Source organism: Diabrotica undecimpunctata, chromosome 5 (assembly GCF_040954645.1).
Source record: "Diabrotica undecimpunctata isolate CICGRU chromosome 5, icDiaUnde3, whole genome shotgun sequence".
Classification (NCBI taxonomy): Eukaryota; Metazoa; Arthropoda; class Insecta; order Coleoptera; family Chrysomelidae; genus Diabrotica; species Diabrotica undecimpunctata.
The window spans coordinates 56,368,372-56,391,892 of record NC_092807.1 but is presented as its reverse complement, the minus strand read 5'-3'; the positions used below and the strand labels follow the sequence as shown (position 1 = coordinate 56,391,892).

At 30.7% G+C, this 23,521-nt stretch overlaps 1 protein-coding gene across 1 annotated transcript; it reads left to right on the top strand.

Moving 5' to 3' along the window:
* The first annotated feature begins 22,793 nt into the window (after positions 1-22,793).
* On the top strand, positions 22,794-23,093 carry LOC140442203 (KRAB-A domain-containing protein 2-like). The gene has a single exon (XM_072533280.1). The coding sequence runs from the start codon at positions 22,794-22,796 to the stop codon at positions 23,091-23,093; it is 300 nt and encodes a 99-aa protein (XP_072389381.1).
* Positions 23,094-23,521: the final 428 nt, after the last annotated feature.

Below are 23,521 nucleotides of genomic sequence, written 5' to 3'. Positions count from 1 at the left end.
AGATTTGGAAGCAGCTAGAGAGATAGTCTGAAAGAGTAGGGCTGTTTTCTCATCGTTAGAAAGATTATTAGATGATAAAATTGTGGATAATTGTTTGTCTAAATCTGTCTGAAATAGCTTCCAGTCAGCGCGGCAATCGTTCCATTTTGTTGATGGATTAATTAGGAAAGAAGTAGGATTAATTTTAAGCTCTATTTTAATAGGAAAATGATCGGATCCCAATGTGTCGGGATATACTGACCAGTTTATACGATTTGTTAATGAGGCTGAGGTGATAGTCAAATCAACGGCAGAATGATTGCCACTCGCGGCGATTCTAGTAGGTGATCCGTCGTTTAGAGAAACTAATTCGAAAAAATCCATGCTTTCGACTAATATTCTACCATTACGGTCATCCGGGATCGGACCCCACATGTAATGGTGGGCATTAAAATCACCACAAAAAACTGTTTTATTATAATCGAATTGTTCAAATAAATGTATCCAATCAGTCTTTTCTACTCTGATGTCAGATGGTTTATATATAGACACAAAAGATATATTAATTTTGTTAAGTAAGACTGCACACACTTCTATTCCGGTATTAAAATTATAGTTAATGTTACTTATTTGATAATCAATGCCCTTTAGTATGAAAATGCCTACACCGCCATAGCCACTTTCACGGCATTTTGAAACAAAATTATACCCTTTTAATTTAAAGTCTATTTGGTTTTTCAACCAAGTTTCGGATAAAATTATAATATCTACATGAGAATTATTAATATAATTTATGAGACTATCCCTATTACTTACTAACGATCTACAATTCCATTGTAAAATATTTAAGGAAGATTGAGTAAGTTGACTGTGCATTTGGAAATTAATAATACGAGTGAATGCTTTCATTGTCACTCGTCGCTAAATTATCCGTTTCTCTGTTATTACCTGTTTCTTCTAAATTATTAGAAATAAGTTTTCTTAATTCATTTTCTAAATTGCATATAGGTTGAGATTGATTATTGGTATACATAAGTTGATTAATATGAGATGTGACAAGTAATATAAGTTTCTCTTTATAGTCAATAAATTCGTCCCTGTAGGGATTGGGTATTATAGGATTAGATTTAGGGGTAGGTCTTTTGATAGAAGTTGACGCAGAGGTATGGGGTAAAATTGGTGGAGAGGTTGCTTTACGTTTATTATTTGTAGAAATATGAATAGTTTTCCTTACCGGTTTATTTAATGTGAAATTAGGGACATTGTTAGACGAGGTAGGTAAACTGGGAAAATTGGAAGTGTTATTTAGAATAGAAAATCTATTATTAGTTATTATTTTTGCATAACTTGGATTGTTATGTAATTGTTCTGCTTCTCTGAATGTTATATTTTCTGATGCCATTATTGCTTTGATTTTCTTCTGTTTTTCGTATATTGGACATTTTCTAGACAACGAGGTGTGATCGTTGGTTTTACAATATATGCAATGATTATTTTCATTACAAGTTTCTACAGTATGGGTGGTGTCTGTACATTTTTTACATCTACTGTCCTTAGATTTACATTGTTTTGAGGAGTGACCATATCTGAGACATTTATAGCATTGCACTACCGGGTGTATGTATGGATCTACTGAAAAGTTGCATAAATTAATTATTATGTTTTGTGGAACCTCGTTTCCCAAAAATTCTACAATTATCATTTGTCTTGGTACTAATTGAGTTGTGCCATCGTTGTTCGTTACTTTTCGTTGCATCCTTTGAACATTTACCACTTGTCTCTCGGATATTATCGCATCCTTTAAATAATTCTCCGAAAAGAAAGTATCAACCATACGGACTATGCCCTTTCTATGTGTATAAAATTTTGGAATATAAGCTATAAGATCATTTTTATTTATTAAATCATGATTAATTATTTTATTTGCTATAGAATAAGTTTTAAAAATGACTTTTACCCTATTAATGCCAACTGTTTTTATATCAAGTACATCATTTTTAATGGACGAATCATTTAATAAAAAATGTCCTACCTTCATTGGAAATAACCTACCGATATTTTTATTTTTGTGTTCAATATATACAAAGAATGGGGCCTTATCGCTGGGTTTATACCGGTTTTCAAAATCAATTAAAGTATTTACAGACCTGTTATCATCAATATTAGTTTTTTCAGACGTGTTTACGGAATGTAATTCATCGGGCGGTCTATGACCTCCAATAGCATCTTCTTCCATACTTAGATTTTTTGGAATACCAAATTATGGGCCTAATTTGCACTAAACAAATTCACAAAATAACACAATAGCGATCACTATCAAACTCGCACCGACAGCAATATCAAAACAAACCGTTCTTTACGGCTATCGACTCGGGTATGATTGAGCAATCTTATTTCCAACATTCCGACAAGTTTTAAAATTCATTTCAACTTACATAATACTGCTGTAGATTTCACTGACTAATTTTCAACTGAATTAAAACTTATCACTTTAGTTTATCTTGGTTTAACTGTTGTACTTTATTCGTAGTGCTGCACTACATTATCAATTTGTCCATCCTTCTTACTGACTAGGTGCCTAATTGCAAGAAAAACTAAGAACAATCCAAGCCTGAGCCTGGGACTCAACGTACTTCATCGTATCCTGATGGCTGTTAAAATCGTAGTCCACGATTACAAAATTTAGATCTTTACAATGAAAGCAATCGCTTCTTATGATTGCTCCCCTGAGAAGTGAAATCATCCATAAGCATAAAGATTCTCAATTATTTTCTGCGTGAATTTCTAGGCGGAACCGAGATCAAACAAGGGAGCAATTTGTTTATTACAAACAGACTCCAAAATGTTTGGATTATCAATCTAAAGCAAATCAAGAAGGTTAGAAATCTTTTTCGGATTTTACCATACACAGGGTGAAATGAAAATGATACAAGATTTGTAAAAAAATTTTTGAATACATAAAATTGGTTATCAATAATATTACTTATATTTATATTTAAATATTTTTACTTCTTATTCGAGTGATCTGGTTATCATCATCACCCTGCAAACCACTGCATGAAGTATGACGGTAGTTTATACAACCTGAACATTTTTTATCGTTTTCGATTTGGAGGTAGATTGTTTACAATTGGCACATAAAGACATCTCATTTTCTTTTAAATTTATAGACGTAAAACAAAATAAATTTCGTTTTTTTTATACCAGTTAATAAAACGGTACCAAAAAGAACTGATTTTTTATACCAGTTTTTCTATTGACAGACAGGAAATGATTGTTATATGGGAATTTACTATGAGAATTTATTAATTACAAATACTTTAACTTTACCGATGCAAAATAGTATAGCAAAATAGTTACTTACACTTCCAGACTGCAAGTTTTCAGAAACTGTGTAAAAATTTCACTAGAATACGATTAGTACTTCTTAAACAAAACGACAATTTTTCATAGAAGCGAACAAAACATGTTTACGCAGTAACTACTTTCTGTAAACTTACACTCATTCTGAAGTTAAAAATACTTATACATCACAAGCACAAATATTTTTTTAAAAACTCAGTAATAAAGGATAAATTACTCTAAACAGTACAATATTGTGAGAAAACTAATCTGTAATATTTATTTTTAGTCTTATATTATTACGTTTCATACGTAGTTAAAAAAAAACGTTAATAAAGCTTATTAACTTATTGCCTCTATAAGACGAGGGTAATAAAGAACCCACTAAAAGATAAAAGGTTGCGAATAAAGAGCTTTCTAATCATTAGCAGGATTATCCGGGATGCCACTGCTTTTAGGTAATCCCATTTTAGGTTATTCCTCGTGTCTCGTTCTGGTCTCTAAAGGGATAAGTTTAAATTTCACGCGCTGGTTTCTACTTTTTTCGTGATGACTCAAAAAAATTTTGCTCGTCCCACAGCAGCTTTTAATTAAAAGTTATTTCGTGGCATATATTTTTCCCTTTTGAAATTATCCTTATTTAGCATTTGGTTAAAAATTTTTGCTTTTTATTTAAACTTTTCATTTTACAGTCTAATTTTAAATTTTCTAAAGAAGTAATTTTACCAAAATAAATAAAAGAAATAATATCTGCCTTGGAATAGTCATTTTGGTGTTGTCATTATTAATTATAATTAAGTAGGTCTGTGAAAAACAACACACCTGATACAAGTTATTTAAAACGAAGGTTTTAGGTGTGAGTTTTATTTTTTTATCCACAATATATTGAAAACTTTTGGTAATTTTAATTTTGATTTTAATATTAATGTTTACTTTAATCTTAAGGATAAGGGCAAAGATAATAGAGTTACAAAGGTAGGTCAGAAACACGATCAAACTGCAATATTAAATGAATGCATAATTCCTCATAATTGTAATGTCAGGAAAAATCAGGGCAGCGACAGATCTAAGTGTATTGAATATGAACGTCATCATCATTTGACCGCTAAAAGAACATCAGAGAATTTTACAAGCTTTAGTCAAATTAACGCTAGAAAGCAAAGTACAAAAAATGCCGCTGAAATAGAAAGGGGCCACACTGGTGACAAAAAGAGCGAATGTAGTACAGAGACTAATAAACAGAATAACATAAATAAAAATATGAAACAGTCCAACAAGTAGAGAACTACAAAACCTTATTGATCAAATAAATAATACAAAATAGATATAATACAAGAAATGAGATAGAAGAACATCTAGGAATACAGAATATACCTAATATGTCATGGTAATTCACGAGGTGGACAAGGGATAATGGGTTTTATAATAAGTGAAAGATAAAAGCGTGCGGTAAAAAGTTTTACTAACAATAACGAGAGTATAGCTATTCTGATAATAAAAGGAACGTTTTTTGATATAAATCTCAATAAGGTGTATGTTTTTATAGAGGACAAAGAAGCAGAAAAAAAGGAAAAATTTTATGCTATACTAGACTATCAAATGTCATAGATAAACAATTGTAGCGTTAAATCATTTTAGGAGACTTAGACGCAAAAATAGGAAGATACGAATTATATCAGGAAACAATAGATATACATAGCCCGCATGTAATAAGTAATGACAACGCGCAAAGAGTTATAGATTTAGCAGACAAAAAAATTATGATAAGCAGTACAAAATTTCCACACGAAAATATCCACAAAGAAACATGTTTTTCTCCAGATATGAAAACAAGAAATTAGATTGAGCACGTCTCTGAGAAATCACAAAGGGGCAAATAGCAATACCGATCTCTTTAGATATAAATGCCTCTAATGATGAAAAAAGAGCAAGGTATAAAACGAAAACAGAAAACATAATAATTGAACAATCTAATAAAATAAATGAAAATCAAGTTAAAAATATCGAAGATAAGGGAAGGGTTTTAAAAAAAGCAATTATCATAATTACTATTTAAATGGAAATAAACCACAGTTGGAGGTTAAAGTACTTTTATTGACGTTTCAATTTCCACTTCGGAAATGGTTCTCAAAATACAAACATTAGTAAATTTTTCGAGAACGATTTCCGAAGTGGAAATTGAAACGTCAATAAACTTACTTTAACCTTTAATTGAGTCTTATTCCAATTTAAACAGTAATTACTTTAAAATACCACCAAAAAACTAGCTTCACAACAATATTAAACAGTTATAACAGCTGCAAAAGAAGTAGTAGGGTAAACCAAAGAACCTAGCCAAAAAAATGGTATGACAAAGACTGTTGGAGGCTAATGGAACGAAAAATCAAGCTAGGCGTAAAATGCTGATAGAAGATAGCAGTATAGAAGAAACCAAAGAGAAATATATTGCAAGTAGACGACAATTAGAAAAACATCTAAGATTTAGAAAAAGAAAACAAAATAAAGATTAAAAGGTTAGAAGAACATGAACAGAAAAAATGATATACAACAATTCTATAAGGAAATAAATTTTGAGAAAAAAGGTTTCCAACCAAGAACAAAATTATGGAAAGACAAAAATGATGAGCTGATAGCAAACAAAAAAGCAGTGCTAAAACGGTGGAGAGAATATTTCGAAGAACTGTTGAATAAACAAAAATTAACGTTAAGAAATACAAGAGCTAATATTAGTCGATAAGAAATAAAAGAGCTAATATTAGTCGGAGACCCTGATGAAGATCTATATACACCAACAGAAGTAGAAATAAAATTTGTAATAATTACTATTTGAATGGGAATAAGCCACAATTGAAAGGTTAAAATAAGTTTATTGACATTTCAATCTCCACTTCGGAAATCTTTTTCAAAATACTAACATTAATAAATTAAACTCATGAAAAATTCTTCTAATAATTTAATTTTATCTGACTCATTTATATTGGCAATTCAGACATATCTTATACATTTTCAAGTAGCGACTTTAAAATGATATTTCCAATATTGCTGAGTTGCGTTCCTGGGACGACTTTATTGCAAGATAGTTCATTCGATTTTATGAAATCAACTTTAACTTAATAATACTTAGAAAAATCATAGCATGTAATTTGTCTTTAAAAAGACAACCACATGCCATGATGACATAAAATTCTCCTGTTAGTGATTCCATAGTAAATCATGAGGAAAAAATTAGGAAAAAAAACCTAGAGGGAAATAAATAGAGATAATAATAGATAAAAATAAATATAAATAGAGATAATAATAAATAAATTGGCAGAATGAAGGTATTAGATTTTTGTTTTGATACAGTGCAGCAACAACAGAGCAGTGACTATACCGTTCTGAAGAGACCTAAGAAGGTCGAAATACGTATCAGCGGTTGTTGCTGCACTGTATCAAAACAAAAATCTAATACCGTCATTCTGTTTTGTGATTTACTTTGTTTGAAGTACCAGAAACTGAATTCACTACGAATTTTGACCAGGATGAACGGCTTGTGGAATGCAATTTTAGATTCCCTTGCCGAGTAATTTATCCAGCTGTTTGTTTCGCAAATTTTAGGAAACACAGTGGTTAAGATTTGAATTCGGTTTCGCTAAGTAGAAATCGTTTGATTTCTCTTTTTGTTTTAATAAATAAATTCTATAAAAATAGGGAATTTGATAGATCTCAAATATGTAAACACGCATGTGAAAATAAACGTACGGCAAATATAGTCCTAAAAAACATGGTAACAAGAGAAAGTTCAAAGAAGCGGCTCTAATTATCCTAGATGAGACCGATTATGTTACAAACTCCTCGGTAAAATCCAGTAGGATCTGGTTACCCATATTAAAAGGGGAAGTCAATAATAAAAAAAATACCACTATTATTAATTCAGTAACATATCGAGGATACATCATTTATGTTTTTTTTTTAAATAACACACAGAAAAATTAGAATTTAGTGTTTAATAAGAATAAACTAAATGTAACACAAAATACTAACCATGTCAGGAAAGTATGTATTATGAGGTTTTTTTTCCTGGTTCTAAGTTGATTTCATGTAATCAAATGAACTATATTACAATAAAGTCGTCCCAGGAACGCAACTCAGAAATATTGTCAGTATCGTTTTAAAGTCTTCTACTTTAAAATGTATAATATATGTATGAATTGTCAATATAAATGAGGCAGATAAAATTAAATTATTAGAAGAATTTTTAACCAAGTAACAAAAAACAAAATTTGTTTAATTTATTAATGTTGTTAATGTGAATTTTGAGAACGATTTCCGAAGTAAAGATTGAAACGTCAATAAACTTATTTTAACCTTCAATTGTGGCTTATTCCCATTCAAATAGTAATTACTTTAAAAAGCCACAAAAAATAGCTTCAGAACAAAATAAAAAAATTTGTAATAAAAAAAATGGAAAATAACAAGGACCCAGGATGCGATACAATAATCGGAGAAAAGTTAAAATATGGAGGACATGGATTACAAATCGAAATATCAAAGTTAATACTAGATATACGGAATATAGAAATTATGCCTACCAAACTTTTAATCCAAATTATTTATTAGAAAATAAAATTATATTAATTCAACATATTAGAAGGAAGGTTAAACAAAATAATAGAATAAATAATAGGGGATTATCAAGCAGGATTCAGAGAACGTAGATAAACTATAGACCAAATATTTACAATAAGCAAACCAATGGAAAAATTCTACGAACGGAATACCGAACTGCATCATCTTTTGTATATGTCAAAAGAGCCTATGACTCAATAACTAAAAGAAATTATATAAAGCAATGCAAGAGATAAATGTGCAAAAACAAAATTAATTAGATTAGTAAAACTATACCCAACCAACACCAAAGCAAAAGTAAAAATCCAAAATCAACTGTCCGATGAATTTAATATTAACGAAGGTCTGACACAAGGAGATGCGCTATCCACAACACTTTTTAACCGTGCGTTGTAATAAGTTATTAGGAAAACTCCTATAGATAGAGAAGGTTCAATATTTATAAAAATCAACCAAGTCATAGCTTACGCATATTATATAGATATAATTACATAGCTGGACATTAAAAGACCTAGAAAAGATTTGGGGATTTATGGGTCTAAAAGTTAATGTCTCAAGTACAAAGTACACGAAATCAACTCGGGAAAAAGTATCAGTTCATCTAAAAAGAACAATATGAAACCAAACATCCATAGAGAAGTTACAACAAAAGTGTGTTACCTTACAAAGACATGTAGCAGTCAATGATGTTAAAAATATGAAAAAGCTTACGAAACTGGACATTCAGAGTTAACGTTGTATAAAACAATTAATTGAAACTAGGTATAGTTTGCAATTTAACAAAATTAGCACAGCAAAAGAACATGTGATAAACATACATGTATATAAAAAAGTTATTATAAAAACTTAAGTAAAAAACATTAAGGTTTATTTTAAAGTATGTTTTTTACTTAAGTTTTTATAATAACTTTTTTATATACATGTATGTTTATCACATGTTCTTTTTCTGTGCTAATTTTGTTAAATTGCAAACTATACCTAGTTTCAATTAATTGTTTTATACAACGTTAACTCTGAATGTCCAGTTTCGTAAGCTTTTTCATATTTTTAACATCATTGACTGCTACATGTCTTTGTAAGGTAACACACTTTTGTTGTAGCTTCTCTATGGATGTTTGGTTTCATATTGTTCTTTTTAGATGAACTGATGATGCTTTCTGAGCAGAAAGCGAAACGTCTTCAATAAATAGATGAAGTAGCCACCTTCTTTGTCTTTTATTTCTCCACTTTGACCGAAAAACCCACCACTCTTCGATTGTACCTTAGTTTATTTTGGATTGACGGTCGTACTCCTTTTCTCGATATATATATATATATATATATATATATATATATATATATATATATATATACTAAGGTACACTCGAAGAGTGGTGGGTTTTTCGGTCAAAGTGGAGAAATAAAAGACAAAGAAGGTGGCTACTTCATCTATTTATTGAAGACGTTTCGCATCCATAGAGAAGTTACAATAAAAGTGTGTTACCTTACAAAGACATGTAGCAGTCAATGATGTTAAAAATATGAAAAAGCTTACGAAACTGGACATTTAGAGTTAAAGTTGTATAAAACAATTAATTGAAACTAGGTATAGTTTGCAATTTAACAAAATTAGCACAGCAAAAGAACATGTGATAAACATACATGTATATAAAAAAGTTATTATAAAAACTTAAGTAAAAAACATTAAGGTTTATTCTAAAGTGTAAAGAACTAGAAAGGTCATGAGAATGCACTTACAACAATTTATTTAATTTATTTAATCAATTAGATTTTAATTTTAACTTTAGGTAACATTATAAGTTATTTTAGATTAATATAGTAATAAAGATAAAATGAAGGTACCAGTCTTAAGCTTACTGAATCTCGCAGGTAAATGAATTTACAGGTTTAACACCCACGCACACAACGTGAATAGATATGGCCTTGAGGTCAAAATGACAAAAACAGCAAGGCAAACTACCAACCTCTATATAATAGGGCGGTATATTCAAAGAATGTGATAAATTTGGTTGACAACTTGTCGTTAAAAAGCCAAACAATGAAAGGAAAAGGTGGTTAAGATCACCATTTACCCTACAGTGATTGATTTGTCAACAAAGAACAAAGCATGCGAGGTCAATCCAAAATATCATATATTATAATATTATGACGTCACTGGTTAGCCAGCCAACAGGTGAAGATTAATACAACTTCCACAGTCCAAAGGTTCAAAACATTTGGGACCGTAATGAAAAAGATTTTATGAATAAATTCAGTTTAAAATTTTATCAAACAAGTTCATCAAAAGGAACAATTACTTAATTGGGACACAGTCTTAAACCCACAGTCAATGGGAGAAGTATAAAATTAAAATGTCAAAGCATTACTGAAGGCCAACTGACCAACAGTGGGAGATGTTGAAATATACAACTATGGAGATGGTATATCTAAATTACGAAGAGATATAGAGAATGTAATCAACGCCAACTATAGATCAATTGATCCTGAACAAGCTAGTTTTGCAAGTTATTGAAGAATAAAATAGTAATATTAATCAAAATATGAAATTAATAAATTCTTAATGGGTATACTAAGTGCAGAAAGGCTAAACAGTCGCGCTGGGTCCCCTAAGAAGTGAAGCTGTAATAAAGTTTTTAAAAATAGATTTAAATTCAGTACAATTTAAATTAATTTGAGTATTAAAACATTAAGAGTTTTCATTTGTTTCCCTTGTAATTTTTAAATCTTCCAATAAATCCAGCTCCAAGTAGTTTTTCTTTCTACTAATGTCATGTAAAATAGATGAACCAGTATTGATGTTAGAATTATGTTTACTGGATAATTAATGTTGACCAAAACTTGAAGAGTTTTGTCTTTTTAAATGTTGTGTAATTCTGGTAGATAACTTTTTAATGGTTCTACCTACATAAGATGCATCACAAGCACACATTTTAATTAATAAATACCACTTTTGTCAAGGGTGTTCATCCTGTAGTATTCATGTAGAAATAAAAAGTTTTGATACTTTTTTTGGAAGTTTTGCTGATATAAGTAAAGGAGAAATAAAAGAAAAGACAGTTATGACTTGATTTCACGTATAGTGTGTCTGTGTACTGGCTTATACGTATTTCACCCTAAAAGAGATCTTAGGTGCGGCTATTCACAAAATTCAGAGCATTTGTGAATAGTCGCTCCGAAGATTCCTTTTAGGGTGAAATACGTATAAGCGGAGACACAGACGCACTATACGTAAAATCAAATCTTAACTGTCTTTTCTTTTATTTCGATATACACTTTATGAGTACGAGAAACCAATTCGCTAAGAATTTTAGCTTAGTTGAGGAGATTTTTTGTGGAATGCAATTTTAGATTCCCCATGTCTCTAATTACATCTATATCAACGTCTAGCAAACATTGTAATGAATAAGCAAGCTTTTCCGCAATTTTAAGTTTAGCTCTAGGTTTGAGTGTGAGATCTGGATTATTTAATCTACATACAGTAATCTATATAATTTCATATTTCATCAATTGATTTCCTATAGTCGTGTCAGTTGGACCTTTGGTCAATGCTTGGTTTCATAGAATTTTAAAATGTTCAGATCACATCACCATGATTGTGACTGCATATCCAAGTTGTCATATGTCAGATGTCACTTTAACATTTCTGTTAAGACCAGGAGCCATTCTCTCTCCTGATGTCACCCAATATGTAGCTTCGTCGAATTTTATAATAATGTTTAAACTGTTTTTCCTTTGTCTCGTGTTATGTAAATGTATCAGTTAATTTTTATGACATTCACCATATTGTAGAATAGCCTAATTTTGACGAAGTAAGTCTAAAACGTTATATTACATAACATTTTTTATCAACCATCAACTTGGAGTTTTTTCGAAGTTAATTAATTTTTCTTCAGTTGAATAAACGTTTCTTGGCTTATTTTAGATGCCCCTGAAGATGCTCTAGGAGCGAAAGCACTTGGGCACGATTTAATAAAAACTGTGCCCGATATCTGCCTTTTATTTGATTAAAATTCATTTATTCAAGAATTCAACCTTATATCACTTTATTATTTATATGATTCAGAATCTAAGCTACTTATTTCAATTCTAATCATCTTCATAAGCTGTATATTTTTTGTAAGGTAAACCACGTGCAAATTTTTTGTCTACATGCATGTTTGCTTATTTTAATTAATTTATAGAGAAACTGTTTATTTGTATGAATTAATACACGAAACTTCTTCAATAAAAGGATGACTTAGCTAATATATTTTCTTTTATTCTCCAAAATTGACCGAGCACCCTCCACTACCAGGTGTAGAAATTTATTCCAAATGTGAAATTTTCGGTTATAGACTGTCACCTTCATCAGCACCTAAATGGAAAACTTATTAGTACAAGTAGAGTAAGTTAATATCTAAACTTACATTAAAAATGTGTAGTTAGTCCTCGTAGTGAACATTGTCTTAAAATATGTTAAAAAACATTTTTTTTAATAATTTTTAAATAAAAACACAACAACATAAAAGGGTATTTTTACAATTACAACACAAAAAGCAGTATTCTTAGCGTCGTTATATATACTATATATATACTATATATATATATATATATATATATATATATATATATATATATATATATATATATATATATGTAGATATATTTCTTTATTTATTTATTTATCTGTTTTCTAAATTACTAAATTAGTAATACAGCTATAAATTCGAACAATATATACATTTGCCTAAAAATAAATATTTATACAAGACGTGGAACGAAGCTGTGGGATTACTAGTATGAAATGTGTAGCAACTAGCATACAAAGCAATTATCTAAAATACACAGCTCCAGCCGACAACAACGTTTTCGGAAAATATCAGATTTCGGTTGAAATTTATAGAGTAAATATCCTATAGTGGCACAGTATGCATGTTATAAGGCGCCTCTTGACTTTATAACTTATGAGTTCGGATAAACAAGACACATAACAAATATCAAAAGTGAATGTTAGGAACTGTCACGTTATATCAGTTTATATACAATGGATTTAAATAGATATACCAAAACTAGTATTACAATAATTTTTATAACAAATCAAAGTTTGTTAAAAATATTTATTTGTATTTCATAAAACGTATGGTATTCCATAAATAATTGTATTCCATAAAACGTATAGTATATAATGTATAAGATATTGGGTCGCAGGGCAGTCCTTACAGTAGGAAAACCTACCTGTACATAAAAATGTAAATGGGTGCAGGGTAATACTGTAATGTAGTTGCTTTGCTAGAGCATTAACACTAAATTACAATAATTAGACTGAAATGAGGGTATCTTCTGAATTAAAATTTTCCTGGGGTCAAATTGGTGTATTGGGGGTGTAATGTAAACAGAGCAAGGAAATAAAGAAGGAAAAATTAAGGGACAATTAGCCTAGTAAAGAGTAATAATTATTTAAGTAATTATTATATATTCCAAATTAATAAAGAATAAATTCGACACAGTTTAACGTATACATTTCAAATTAAAAACAAAACAATTGACCCAGTTTAACACAAGCCTGAATGTTTAAAAAATTACGACACTTAGACCTTGTTGGAAATTAATACAAGGTACGAATTGTTAAACAAGTGAGAAGAATTGAGCTGACTAAGAAGTTTTACATAGCGTGATCCAGTTTAACACATGGAATAGTTGGCATAATCAGCGAAAACGTAAAAACAAATCTCCACTTCGGAAGTGTACCCGAAGTGTTCGGATTTTACCCTCTTGTAAATCCTTAAGGGCGGAACCAGTCAGTCCAGACTAGTGGAACCAGTAAGCCTTGCCCCGCTCGCAGGGATAAGTATCCCCTAAGAATTGTAGAGGCATTGATAAGGAGATTGAGACAGACGTCTTCTACAATGGTAACAGCCTTTATCAGAGTGGAGACAATTCATTAGAGGGGTTTATTAGATTTATTTACAGCTTCAATCCTAAATTATCACGCTAACCCCCCCAATTTATTAGAGGGGTATACCAATACATACTAAAAATATCAGGATAGGGTTTTGGAATTTTGGAAGTATTAAAGTTAAGAGTATGGGTAAAAAAAGATACTGCAAATTATTTGCATTTAAGACAAAAAGTGGAAAGTATTGTTAAGCCAAGCTTTTGCTACGCTCCTGATCGAACATTCTAATGGTCGATTCGATCGACAGCTGTTCTAATGGAGCTGAGATAGTTCTACTGGCATCTGCGCGTTCCAATCATGCTATGCGACGATTCGAAATACAGGTTCTCAGCGCCGAGAACATTTCAACGGATTCCGCGAGACAATCTTTATCAGCTCGATTATAATTCAAATAAGTTAAATTATTCAAAAAATTTTAAATATTGTTAGTCGAATAATGTCAGGTGAGAGTATTCATTCTAAGTGTAGGAGCTTTTTATGGTCAATTAGGAAGGTTTTCTATGATACTTAAAGCTATTTTTTCGAGGAGAGAGTAAAAATGAGAAGAAGCTGAAGAGAAATAATACTGTAGATTATATGTTGAAATTGGCAACTGCTTTAAATATGGCGATTGTTAACAAACTCGTTTAGTCTACTTACCATACGCAAAATTGGAAAAAACAATTTCGACAGACGCCACAAAAAACGCGTTATCCGATTTTTACAGAACGTTCACGTTTATTTTTAACAATTTTCACATTTCATATAATAATAGCATAAAAGAATGATTATGATCTATTTAATGACGAATTTCAAATTCTTCACATTCAAAATAAAGGCCTTAAGCTGTCTTTGTTAGTATCTATATAAATTAAAAAATTAAAAAACACAGACCTATATCTGAATGACCATCTTGAGACAAACAGTTTACCCCTCCTCAACATATTTCATTAACGACTATAAAGTGTAAACGCATACCAAAAATAGATCACTTGAGAAAGGGACTTTGCCGAAAGAGCTGTATTGATAAGATTTTATAATAAATTTTGTAGAAGTTTTGAAAACAAAGTTTTCAGTGTTTTATTATTAAATAAATTTAAACTATACAAAATTAACTTATTGCAAGAATTAAGTGAAGATAACTTCGATCATAGATTAGAGTTTACTGAGGTAATGATGGATTATTTTGAAAATGATGAAAATTTCGTTAACAGAATATGTTTTTCCGATAAAGCAACCTTTACACTGTGTGGAAGTGTAAATCAGCACAATTTAAGGTACTGGAGTGACGTAAATCCACACTGGAAGCGTGAAAAACATACTCAAATACCACAAAAATTTAATGTATGGTCAAGTATAGTGGGTACTCAGTTAATTGGGTCATTTTTTATCGAAGGAAATTTAACGTCAGATATTTACGAAATGTTACTTAAAAATCAAATTGTACCTACACTGAGAAACTTGTTTGGGTCCAATTTTAATCAGATATGGTTTCAGCAAGATGGAGCTCCAGCTCATTTTGGTCTAAATGTCTTAATAAAGTAACCATTATGTTAAACAAAGTTGTAATCTATCAAAATTGTTACGTTTTAATGTAGTTGAAAATAGTTAGTATTAAAAAATTTATGGAGACAATTCTGCGTTACCAGACTTCTGTTTTATGTATTTAAGACCTTCCAGACTATATAAAATCATAAGTGTTACATATGGTTGAACTCGTATTAAATAGGAAATTCCAATAATGACTGAATATACGGAGTGATAAATTTAAAAAACCAAAGTTACTAATAATATAAGGGAAACGGCAAATCTGGCAACATTACAAATAACAAATATGGAAGCTCCGTATCTTAATATAGGTCCACCTTAAATTGTGTACAATTATGACTAGCAATTTACGAGATAATTGGCCCTTTCCAGACTTTTGGGCCGCTCTGTATATATAACAAAGGCGTTTGTGTGCGTTTCGCTTGAGAATGATAGTGAATGACCAATGGGATACTCAAAGAGAAATAAAATGATGTACCGAACAAGCTTTTAATAAATTTAAATTGCTACTATATAACCGCAATCTTTCCTTTAATCTCCGCTACAGGAGGTCCGCTATGTATGGTTCATATTATTATATGGTATGTTGACATGGACGTTAAAATATCCTCCATTAATAAGTTGGAGGCCTTCGAAATGTAGACCTTGCGAAGAATGTTCCGCATAGCATGGACAGGGTGAGAAACGAGAAAGTCTTTAAAGAACAAATACTAAGAGATAATTACTCAACTAAACGAAGGTAGGAGAAATTGGATATCGGGACAATATCGTGAGAGAAAAAAAAAATACGCAATCCCTCAAATAATTTTCCAAGGAATGATTGAGGACAAAAGTGATGTTGAGAAATCCAACAAATATAACCATGGACAATCTACGTGTATTCCGTGCAATATTGTACTTAAAGGAGAACTAATCAACTGTATTAACCCTACACTGTGTCGAATTATAAAATGCAATGATTTCTGTTTGGTTTTCCTCACCAGAATCTTCATCAATCATGTCATCGTGATGCAATGTCGAGAGTAAGATAACTTGCTTATTTTTTTGGGACGTAGGAGACTATAGTCATGTTCTCTTTAAAGCCAAACATGCTAGATTTTTCAAGCCTCTTTATAAAAAATTCTTTTGGTATTTGTCTCTTGTTTTTCCGAAATGTCCCTACAACTGTTAATTGATAATTTTTTAATATGCCAAGGCGTTATATTTCGCCTTGGCATAAACAGTGGCTCGCTGTTCACCACTTCTGAAGGAGTATTGTCTAGAGAAAAGAGTTCGCGGAAATAATAAATTTCCATGTTATATATGTTAAAAGAGCGCGAATCGGCTCAACCTTTATTTCATAACGTAGAGGCTTGCTTGAAGTATACATTCAAAAGCTACAACGTCCGCGAAATGCCAGCAATATTCCGTCTATGTAAAAGTGCATGTCTCGGATAATATAGTACTATTGAGAGTTTTTCACAATACTTTGGAATATTTCCCTTACTGGAGCTAGTTTGCCCTCAAGCTGTCGCTACCTTCTTATTTGTTTATCATCCAATCGAAAACAGCACATTAAAAGTCAAAATCTCTCTCCATGATGTATATAATCCCGCCAAGTGTAGCAAACAAAAAAACGCCTTGATTTCTGCATAGTCTGTTTGTCTTACATCAGATTTATTTGCGTAACCATATCAAATACTTGAAGTGTAGACGTTTCTACTGTCTACTATCGTTTGCATAGCATCATTGCTGCATAAAATCATAATAGCTGCCAACATTCAACAGCAGAAACTGCATATTTTGCCACACCGATTACTCCCGAAAATTTCACTATAATGATTTCTTGGCGCATTTTTTTGGCGTACATTTTTAGTAGAACGATCTTTTTCAATTTCGTACCGTATTTACCTTAAAGCGCACCAATATTCGACTGAGCAGATAATTAGTCATACAAGTCAACTTTTGTTACCTTTTGTTCGCTATTGGCGGAATTATCACTTATATTATCATCTTGGGGTTCCCCATAGAATCTTCAGAGTCGGAACATTGTTTCTCATCGGTTAACACTTATTCATAAAGTTTTTTTAACAATTTTATTTTTTTTTTTTTATATGTACTTGTCATCATACAACAAGAAAAGACATATTATGTTACATTAAGTAATTATTAGTACAATAAAACATGCGAATCCAGAGGCAAACCCCTAACAAAATCATTAAAAAAATACTTACGTAAGTGAACGCGTTGCGTAGGGTTAATAACTAGAAAAAATGATACACGTGAATGTAAGGAATGTAATGGCCCTGATAGGCATTCCTAATAAAACTTGGAGATATGCGGCTAGTAACGTTAGACGTAAAGATCTTGAAATAATGAGAACAGTAAATCTGAGAGTAAAGAGACTTGGTGGTGGTTAAACGACGTTTGAAACAAGAAAAAATAAAACTGAAAAAAAACTATATAATTAGTAGCAAAAAACCGGTCAGACATTCATCTTCAAAAATATAAGACCGCCGAAAAGAAAGCGAAAGTGTCAGTAACAAAAGCTAAAGCAGGAGTTTGTAAACATATTGTACCATCAAATTGATATCAAGAAGGCTAAACAAAGATATATATAAAAACCAAATATCGAGCAAATAAAATAAACATTTTAATTATATTAAATGTATTCAAGATGAAAATAATACAATACTTTCTCACAAAAAGGATATCAGAATGCAAGTTTTCCAAGTACTTTAAAAAGTAAATAATGAAAAAACTCATTCATTTTTTAACAATCCCCAATCTATAGGTCAAATAAAATGTGAATTCACGTAATGAAGATAGGAATAGAATAATTAAGAAACAGATGTGTACGTGAAGAAACCTAAATATCCTAAAATAAATTTGGATTTATGATGAGAAAATATAGAAATGAAGAAACAGATCCTTGTAGAATATTACTGATATGGGAAAAGCATATGGTGGAGTTCATGACGAGAATATGTGGTGGGCGCTCAATAAGAAAGATGTTTCTGGTGTAAATCTAAAAATTGTGAAAGACATCTATGAGAAAATATGATGCATTTGTTAGAAAAATATAGGAATAATAAAACATATGCTCATATATAATTTATTTATATTGAAAAAGCATAAGATAGAATATCTCCTCTAGAGAATATGTACTGGGTGCTCAATAAGACAAGGAGTCTCCAATAAGTATTTAAAAATTTTGGAAGATATGTATGAGAGAGTAACTAGTATTAGAAGAGCTATGAAATAGAATAATAAATTTCATGAGGTATTCATTAAAACTAAAATAAATATGCTGAACCAACAGCAATGATTTATTTAACATAAAACACGTTTAAACATGCACAGCTTTGATTCACCTTCAGCAAGTTATAAGAATTATAATAAAACTTAGAAAATGGCTAATATGACAATGGACGAACGTGATTTTCCAATTTTTGGAAATCTATAGGTTGTCCAATCTCATCTACGGTAAATAAATATAATCAGAAATTAAATTTTTTTATTTAATGCTGCTAACATATCATCACATCATGTACCTGTTGTTGGTAGATTTAGGTTTACATTTAAGAAGGTTACACAAAAGAATAATAGCAAAAAGTGCGATATAGGAAGACTAAAATCTAAGGAAATAAAAGAGACAGTCACACGGATTAGTTCAGAGAAGCTATGTAACATGGAGCAAACATATAATGCAAAAGAATCACACCAGAATATATGTGAATCCTTTAACCAGATTAGAGAAGAACATCTGATAAAAAAAAGGGAACAGGAACAGTTGCATGAATGACAATATACTGCAACTCATAAAAGAAGAAAAATTCGAAAGCCGAAATGCCAAAGAAAGTCAGTTAAAATCACAGTGTGAAAAAGTTATTGTTATTGGAAGAAAAATACGATACGTTTAAAATGTATAAAAAGGTTAAACAAGCAGCGGATTCTTCAGAAATCCAATACAACTAACATGATGGAGCTGGGCTCCATCATCTTAATAACTTTATTTATTCAGTGTTAAATATGGTTTTCAGATTTGTGATAAGTGATAACTTTGTTTTACACAATTAACACAATTTAAGTAAAGAAATCTATGTATAATAAATTGAAAAATAGAACCCTTTTGAGCTGGGTAAAAAAACAATTTATTTTAAATATTTATTAAATCATAGTATACAATCACAAATTTAAGATTTCGTCGTTGTAAGAATCTGATCTACTTATATTACTAGCGTTTATTATGATTGGTTGAATGTCAATCATATTTTTTTCTCGGATATAGCACTTATTAATAATTTAATGAGTATGTCTCACATATGTCTTTAAAAGTTCCGTGTTACATTGTTTTACATTGGTTTCTTTTCACATATTTATAACAGCACTATCACAATATCTATATCCATCTCTACCAATATGCTTATTACCGTTTGCTGTTTGCCCAAAATAATTAAATAGCGTTAAATTCAGTGATAAGATGGTAGTTTTAATACTTTATGGCCGTGTTATCTTAATAGCTCATCAATTATCTACACATTCTCTTTTCTGTTCATTTTGCTTGCTTTTTTAAAAGTACACTGTGGTATGGAGCATTATCCATTACAATAAATTGGGAATCAACTCTTCACGCATTTATTTAGTAAAAAATTCCATTGCTTATTTCATTATGATAATCAGCTACTTTAGATTTTGACCAAAACAATAAACTTATTTCAGTAACAAATTCTTCCAATGAACCAGCGTAAATAACTATGAAACGTTTACCATTATACCTTTCTGATTAACGTACACTTTTAGCACTGTTGTCTTGTCAGAAAATTATTTTATTTTCCATTGAATAAATCCCCATTTCGTCCAAGAACAAGGTATTTGGAATGCACGCTATTAATATATTCCATATATTTACGAAGGTACTTGGTTCTAAAAGCAGCAATACTGGTGAGCTCAATTAATACTCTTCCATTATTGTCCTTTTCGTATTTAAAACCCAGTTCATTTATCAAAATGCTAACAGATATTTTGCCAATAAATACAACTTCTTTATTTCTTAATATAGTACTTATACTTTACAGGGTAACATGTTTTTCTAAAAAAAAAAAAAAACAGATAACTACAGAATAAATTGTTGTTGACAATGACTTTGTTTTTATAAAACTATAAAGTATCTCAAATTAAACAAGTTACAAGAAAATTGACTGAAAATTTTCTTGTTAAAACATTCATTTAAGTATATAAAGTATTGATAAAAAAGCACCTTCTGGTTTATATCAAACTCAGCTTAAAGAAATTGGTAGGTACCTACATACTTTATTGGTACATGTTGGATACTATATTCTGCACTGTCATTTTTGATCCCTTAGATAAATCAGTTGTCTTGTTTTTCGGATGAGCTCTACTTTTGCCTGGCTCTGAATGAATATGATTATTTTAAGTAGAAAATATATATAGAGTTTTAATGTTATCATTAAAAATTACAAATTTTGTGTTATACTTTCATATGGTTGACGCCGGACAGGTCTTAGTACAGACCAAGTATAAAGTATTTTTTATAATCAATGACAAGTGTATATGATCCAAAAACAACTGAATATCACAAATTAATTTCTCGTTTTATTTCGTTTACTTGTCGACGAAGTCCCGGAATTTTATAAAGTAATTTATATATCTACGAGTAGATATATTTCTTTCATACAGCACACAATTTTTATTTCGGTTTAGTTATATGTTTAGAATTTATTAAAAAGTTATCGTATATTTTTCCTATAAAATAGTTCCCCAGAGATTCATTTCTGTTTCGTATTTTTCTATATTTTAAATTTCAATTTTAAAACTAGGTAAAAACAGTATTGATTCTCCTATAAAACATGTCAAAGTACGGTTGTTTTATTTTTAGAAAATAATAGCCTCGGTGGAACACAACGATCGTATTTGAACGTGGTATACCGGAAATATTCACCTAAATATATAAAGATTACATATCTCTTAGTTCCGATAAGAGTAATAGAAAAGAAAAATGTTCCATTTTCCACAATACTCGTAAAACATCTTCGCATAAAGTACGTTAACGTATTTTAAAATATCTACAACGAAAACGAAATAGAAAATAAGTTTTAATGGAAAATAAATAATTTTTTACTTAAGACAGTGGATTGTTTTTTATATCTTATGACCCTAAAAAAATATACTATTTATTTTAATCAAAACTGGTAACAACCATATATTGTTTTTGGGGCTTATAGGCTGTTTTCCCTGAAAGTAATATATATTTTACATCAATAATACTGCAGTCGGTTGGCGTATTATAGATTCTCTACTAACTAGAATACACGTCCTCTGAATTTCGGCATATCTGCTGTATATCAGCTCTCCATTAACATCCAATAGACCTTCAATTCAGCCTTAGTATGTACAAGGCCCTTGTAATAGGGCAACATGAAACTTTCTCAAGCAACAAAAAGTTCTGTCGATGTTACCTTACTATGGCATAATAAAATATTTGTATTAAATATCTGTTAGTAATTTCAACAATTAACTATCTGAAAGAAATCGAAACATTTTAGTTCATTGCATTGACAAAAATGCATAAAAAATTTAATAGGTACTAAACATGTATATATGTTACGGTAATTATGATTAAATGGGAATTATTAATAATTACCGGTTACTATTAATACAACCCGAATAGCTAGGTAAAAGTAATGAATATACCAGAAATATTTACATTTACCGGTTATCACTAATAAATCCCGTATTCAAACGGTAAATGTGATAAATGTTGAATATCATTAAGTCCTTAGAAGCTGGCGGGGCGGAGGGAAGTAAGTGTATTAGTCACTGCGACATACCAGTATTAAAATAAAGCGCGCTTATTACCACAGTGATAGTAAATATGTGCGGTAGTAAATCGGTTCTGTGTCGTTGTAAAACATTTTTATTTAGTTGAACAAGCGGTGTGAAGTTTAGAGTGTTCTGTGCATACCTACTAACTTATTTTACAGTGAGTGATTTTGAGTCCATGAAAGCACGATTCAGCGATCAAATTGATACGCTTAAATCTAGAAAAGGAAACAATTATCAGTTATTTACCAAAGATGAGTATTATGCATTTTTAATGAAAGTTAAAACAACCAAAGACAAGACTTCTCACAAAAAAAAACCTGAAGAAGATCAACGGTTATCACGGTATGATATTGTGAAAATTGGTATGTTGAGAAACTCGTTGTGCCAGTAAAAAACGACAGAGATCTTATTATTCATTATGTATTTATGGAGTAAACTTTCGATATCATTCACGAGACTTAAATTTCAATTGGACATGGGGGCCGCAACAGAATGATGAAAGAACTTAAGACGAAATATAAGAACATCACTGTGGAGTTTGTCAAAAGAAAATGAGTATTCCAAAAAAGGACTCGTTATGAAGCCAATTTTAAGTAGTGCATTTAATTCAAGACGTCAAGTCAATCTCATTGACATGCAGTCACAAGCGGATGGTGACTATAAATTTATTATTGTCTATCAAGACCATCTTACCAAATTTGTCCATCGTGCCGAAGAAGTTGCGTACTATTTGTTGGAAGTGTTTACCATATTTGGAGCTCCACACATTTTACACAGTGATAACGGTCGAGAATTCGCAAATACGATTATTGGAGAAGTTTGCAGTATGTGGGACGAACTGAAAATTGTCCACGGAAAACCCAGACACAGCCAGTAGCAAGATTCGGTAGAGAGAGCGAACCAAGATACTGAAAAAATGTTCTGGAAACAAACAAAACGAGTCAGTGGTCGGAAGGCATAAAGTTCATCCAATTTATGAAAAACAGAGCTTACCATTCCGGCATTAGCTGTAGTCCATACGAAGCACTATTCGGTTCTAAGGCTAAAGTAGGATTAAAAACATCCTTACTTGCTGGTATTTTAACTGAAATGAAAAGCGAAGAAAATTTAGAAGCAATATTAGTAGATGAGTCCGATGATGCTGATGATAGAGCAAAGCACCGTGGTAATTGGGATGTTAACAGTACAATCGAGGATTCACAATTAGCGAATGTTGAATATCCCGGTAACGCTAACTGCCCAATAGAATATAATGCATGTGCAATAGTTGCTGTCAATGGGGAAGACAATGGCAACGGGGAAGAC